Source organism: Diaphorina citri, unplaced genomic scaffold (assembly GCF_000475195.1).
Source record: "Diaphorina citri unplaced genomic scaffold, Diaci psyllid genome assembly version 1.1 scaffold1965, whole genome shotgun sequence".
NCBI lineage: Eukaryota > Metazoa > Arthropoda > Insecta > Hemiptera > Psyllidae > Diaphorina > Diaphorina citri.
In genome coordinates, this window is record NW_007379391.1 from 56671 (window position 1) to 62843 (window position 6173).

General features: G+C 41.0%; 1 protein-coding gene across 1 annotated transcript in view; it reads left to right on the plus strand.

The window, feature by feature from the left end:
• Window positions 1–6173, plus strand: part of LOC103517802 (adipocyte plasma membrane-associated protein) — a 27629-nt gene that overhangs the window by 14468 nt on the left and 6988 nt on the right. The window contains exons 7-10 of the mRNA XM_026829778.1: window positions 1034–1076; window positions 1145–1156; window positions 1526–1688; window positions 2181–2315. Of these exons, the coding sequence (XP_026685579.1) occupies window positions 1034–1076; window positions 1145–1156; window positions 1526–1688; window positions 2181–2315 (353 nt within the window). The remainder of the gene's footprint in view (window positions 1–1033; window positions 1077–1144; window positions 1157–1525; window positions 1689–2180; window positions 2316–6173) is intronic.

Here is a 6173-nt window from a genome sequence, read left to right on the forward strand (position 1 = left end):
TTTACCAGTCATATTTGCTTGCACAAGACTAATATTCAAGATACATTATAATTATTTGGGACCATGATTTTATTTGAGTAATCGATTACAAGAGGTCCATTTAATGTAAATTTAACAATATTGAAGTATTAACATGTGGATTCGCTCTCGGAACGGCGTTGGTTTTCTTCTATCCTTGTCCCCTCTGTGATGTTGCTCACGTTCTTATAGCTTCATTTCATTAACAGAGTATCGTATCTATTATCAACTGACAACTAGTTTCGATTACGTCCTTATGATAAGATCTCCGTTCTAAAGAGGTCCCGTTTAACGTCATACTCTATAGTAGATCGCTCCGCATTGGGATTAGCATCACTGAATGAACAATTCTCTTCACTGATGAGAGCTAGTTCAATGCACAATATCACGCCAGCAAGCGGAACAGTTAAGTTACATTAATGGTAATTGAATATATAGGGAGTGTATTCGGATAGGAAACAGATAACCCTGGACAAGAGGACGAGCTAGTAAACTTTCCTAAGGTCAATATGATTCTGGGGATAGATGTAGTACACACTACAAACTGTCGCAAACTGTACTTACCTAGGTAGGTAGCTTCCTGTTCGTGAGAGAGTATCTAGTCCTATTTTAGTATTAACTGCTTGGCGGACTAGCAAGTCCTCCTAGATAGCGCTAGACAGGTGGATTTTATTAAGTAATATTATACTCAACTAGTAATCTAGTGGTACCTATTTCTTCCTATCCTGTCTTCCTTCTTCTTCGATTTCGGGACGATAAGAACCTTGCAGTTACAGATAGCTCTACTTAAACCAAACAACTTGTAAAAAATAATAACTCAGTTTTACTACTATAGTAGATCAATCCACAAGTTCATCTTAAAAGGAGTTTAAACTCACTTCGTGTGAACCCAACAGTTATATTGGGGCCCATAAATAATTTAATATTTGTATCATTTTAAAATAATTGCTATTCCATAATTTGAGATATATGGTAAATAGATTTTTTGTTATCAAACAATTTCTTTATCTTTCAGACGGGTTTCAAATATGAAGCAGCAATGTGGGTCGACCTTCGAGGTATGAAGTTTGATAAGAATGGAGCCCTACATGTTGCAGATGCCTACTTTGACACTTTACAAAGTCAGATGTTACTACAGGTGGGGCCTAATTATGTTTGTTATTATTCATGATAGAAAGCGTGCTATACTGCTCGAAGAGCTAAAGAGAGGTATTGTACTCGAATTCTCATAGGATATTACACCTTTTCATCAGTAAATGGTCTCTTCAAATGAAATTGATCGCAAGAGGAAGATAAACCTTAGACCCTTGACAATGAAGTGTGCCTGAAGGCATACGATGTGTTCCTAATCCACAATACCCCTTGAAAATCCATAGCTCTTCTGGGGATTAAACCCACGCCCTTCTGTTTGTTAAGAGTTCTGTGTTTAGAGCCGTTACACTCAAAAGACTTCCTTCCATTATTTGTTAATACATACGAAACGTTTCTAAACTTTCAGGTCAAACAGGTCAAACCGAGCAGCTGATTTCCATGGACACTGAAATCGACGGCGCTAAACCGCAAATCCCCAATTCCGTCACTGTAGATTCAGACGGTATGGTATACTGGAGTGACTCCTCTACCAAGTACAAGAGTGGCCTCTTCGAAGGCCTTACCAGCGGTAGTGGAAGGTGAGTTTAATGTTCTAATTCGAAACCCCGGGTGATGTTACCTGGCGTATATCTCACCCTCTAATCCCCGGCTATTGAGAATCCCCTGAAACTTTAGTAATGTAATATTAAACACTCTAGTAATATTAAAAAAAAAATCTGCCAGAAATTTGGAAGCTTCATCAAAATCGGACCGAGAGGTATTGCAGAAACAGACGGACAAACTAGGTGCAAAATAGTAAAGTGGTTGACAACAATAATACTTTGCGCTTAACAGGTCGTTTTTATTTTATTTATTTACCTATTTTTATTATTACTAACGGGGAATTTACTCTGCATTTGGTGACAAGCTACACGCCTCCTTACATTAAGCTCACCCAGCCTAAGTAGGGCAGGGAATGGCCAGCAGCACGCGATCGCCTAGATGGTCACCTATGTGATTGATAATAACCACGCTCAGGTTGACATTTATAATCCTTTGCGATGCTTAACTCATTTTCGCTTTGTTCCCAGGTTGATCCAATACAATCCGAAGACCAAGAAGAACAAAGTACTCATCGCTAATCTTCACTTCGCTAATGGCGTGGAACTATCTGCAGATGAATCATTCGTCATAGTGGCTGAAACCATGAGTAGTAGAGTACACAGGTACGTTTCTTCACCTCAATTTCTCTTTATACTTTCAACTATGAAGGTCATAACATAAACTCAACTAAGAAGTTCAACCTTCCCACTTTTTTACTGATTTAAAACTTCATTATTTCTTTTAACACAATAAAAAAATACCATTTACCTATACCAATAAGTGAGGGGGAAAACCCGTACAGAGAAGGGGACATAGCTTCCTCAGACAATCTTAAATTATATTTCACGTCACCAATTTTGAATTATATGTATTTCAGCACTTTTGTTAGTATGAACCTTTTAACTTTGAATAGCGAGGGATATCATTTAAGCATGGCACTGAGGCATGCTTGCAAAGCGGCCCTTGTGTTTAGCACTATTTAGTATTTACGACTATGTACATGATCCAATTTCAGGTATTATTTGAAAGGTCCCAAACAGGGTAAATCCGAAGTTTTCATCGATGGTTTACCCGGTCTGCCTGATAACGTTAAGAGAGACTCCAAAGGCAACTTCCTCGTCTCTCTGGTCTGCCCTGTCGAACAACCATCGGAGCAGGCGGGAAACATTCGCGATCCTGCTGGCGCCCAAGCTAAAGCGGGGCCCCGCTAAATATAGGACTGCCTATTACAAGCAGAGCCGGTTGCCGACGAAAGAGGAATAGCGACAGAAGGAAGAAGAAGTTAAAGCCTGCTATTCTGGAACCGGTCAAATGTCTAAGGAGATAGTTTGGAGACTTTTTTTTTTTGAGCCAAGATGGGATGTCTCCGATGTCTCTCAACAAGTTAGAGTGTTCAAGCTAGAATTTCCTAAAATTTTGAGTGAAACCCTCGAATTGGGTAATTACTCCTGGGTTAATTTTATTACAAACGCAATAACGCGTATAAGAACGTCATATTACGATAGAGGTGTATTAAACTTATCTATTACATTTACTAAAAACGAATAGTTTTTTAAAGGAAATAAAAAGTCCTGCCAAGAGCTTTATACTTGTCGTTACACCGCAGCTGGGAACCCATAATTCGAACCTATTCTTACCTCGGGATATACAACGTCTTAGGATGGAACCTGAAAGTTTCGTTACAACCTGATGAGTCCACCCGCGAACTTAATACAATACCATAATAGTCGTTCCAGTGACTATTTTCGCGGATATGACGGGAGCTCTCGGGATTTCCGCGGTGAGATCTCAATGGATACATCAGCTTAATACGCGACGTGACATAATGTGGAAAAGCGAGTCATTCTACGAGAGACTTCGAGAGAAGTTACTTACTAGTGTTCTCGCTTCTATTTGGATCTGGAACTGTTTACTTCACACGGACTTCCGTATGCTACCTAAAGATTAAGGTGATAACTGGAGAGGTCTTTTAGGTATCGAGGCAAGACGTAATTTGGGTGCTTGGGAAGACAAGACAATTCTCAAGAGACAAGCTCCGGGTCTGGCGGATGTGGAGTTTTCTTAAGAAGGTAATAAACGAATTATGTATGATTTGTATAGATTTGAACTAGTCGCTCGGTCTGATCAACAAATCCAGCTATCACGCAGACTGGAACATTCTGGCAAGGTATCTGGCGCCCAAGCTAGGGAGGGCCGCCATTAATACAAATAGGACTACCTCGGATTATTAAAGCAATGAGCTGTGCCGACCTGCGAACGACTCGGATCAGAGGAAGAGAGAGGTAGAAGCGGCCTGCTATTCTGCGTATCGACGAGTGTCAGAGTACGAGGTTCGAAGAGTATCTATTTTGTGGAAGTGCAGTTTGGCTCGTCGACTAAGGTACCCTGTGACTTTAGCTGCGCTGATTTGGCGTTTACGCGGGTTAAGCAGTGCATCGTAGTCTGCCGATACTCCATATGACCTACACTTAGGAGATGGTTCGACTCTTCTCACGGGACGAAGCTACCCGAATGTCGGCGCATCACGTTCGCACTCAAAGCACAAGATCTAGCTTTGGGGCCACTAGATGGACCGGCATCATAGAGTGGAGATTAGGCGGATAACTCTTAGGGTACGTTTGAAAAGTCATTACAAGTATAGTTTGTTAGTATTATATATCTGACTGAACTTGCGCCGCGTTTGGTGATTAGGGTGATCGGCAGGTGCCATTGCGAAGTCTGCCAAGAGATGGTGCATTGAGGAGATGGTCTTTGCAGATGACTAATCAGACACGCAGTGTAGAGTGGTGCATCTCTTTCACTCGATATTCAGATTAAGCGGCCTATGGAGCCGCCATAGGGGTGCTTGGGCGTACTGCGGGGGACTATGGTCGCTAGCATTATAATTTTTGAGATCATTATTACTTTTTTTTTTTTTTTTAGACGTTCTTTAAACCTTGAAGTTAGTTTTAGCCTGGCTTGTGAGTTTCATAACGTCTTTGTCTGCCTGTTTGATCCAGCGTTTTATCGATTCACCAACTGTTGTGAAACGCGAATTGTCCAGCAAAAATAAAAGTAAATAATTCCATGGATAAAAGTAATAATAGTTGGCCCCTTAACTGATACGTAAACCCACTGGTCGATGTGCGGAGGAATGTTAATTCGGGTGGGTCGGACTCATCCAGTCCCTTACCCGATCGTCGTGCGCCTACGGATCTACCAGGTGGATACCTAACTATTATTGGTGCGAAGTCCCAACTGTAAATATTAGGAAACGCTACGATTGAGTAAAAGCGAAACAAGGGTCCACTAGGTTATGGTTAGGCTTCTGTCTTCTTGTTTCATGAGTAGGCGGATGTAGAAGTGAAGCGATTACCGCACGGCTGATAGACGTCGTACTAGTAGGCAAGTATCTACCAGATTCTGTACTCATCAATCTCATGTGTCCATGCAAAGTGGAGTTAAAGAGAAATATGAAAGTTGATACTTCCAGTATTGTATTTTGAGTGATTCTTCAAGTGGAGGGTGAAAAAGTGACTAATTTTGAAGTAATAAAGAGATTGTGTTATTTATTTATGGTAAATGTTCCCTGGATATGTTATTCACTCCCCCCTTTGGGCATGTCTCTTCCCCTGTACTTGTATCGAGGAGTCTGTTAGAATTTAATATAAAGTGCAGTAGGTTAAAACTTAATATACATTAAAGTCGTGAACAATCATACTTGGAAAATTGAAACTTTATCGCCCTATAGTAAATTCCGGTATCGTGACTCCCCGTACGAACGTTTCGCCGGGAACCACAAATCGTGATAAATATAAATTGCTGATACATGTACTAGGTTAAGTCCTATAAGTGTTCAGGGTTTGTCCACGATTTCAGGCTTCTAAAAGTAGCTACCACAATGGGCCAGACGGACTATTGCAACTTCTCATTCTGGAGGTTTCCGTTGAAGGAGCAGGAGAGACAGCCAGGACTGGACTTATGTGTTGGTGTTTATGAAGTGTAGTAACCTGGAAAGGGATTGTAGTCCTTTAGCACCCGTTCTATATTGACGTGTAGAGAACTCTTCTAACGGCAGACACTTTGTACAGGATTTCATGTAGGTTCACTTTATGGATATAATGATCTTGGTTAGTTAACTGGTTATTATACGATGCATCCATTCCTACTGTAGTTCACTTTGTACCTCCATTCCGTCCCTGGTGCTTTCTCCGATGCCTACAAACCTGCCATTGTTCCCAACTAGGCCGATGATCCGGCAGGAGATTTTACGAATTCGAGAATCGGTGTACAAAGTGAACTTAGACAGACACTAGGAATGATGTCTAATAAGTTACTAAGTAGAATACTTATATCCATAAAGTGAACCAACATTGCGAATGGGTGTACAAGACGTGCTGCCTTTAGCCAGAGTTTCGACGTCTACGTCTTTACAGAGCGTGCTAAGAGAGACAAAATCCCTGTCCAGGTTATTACACTTCATTAGACACACCACACAATAA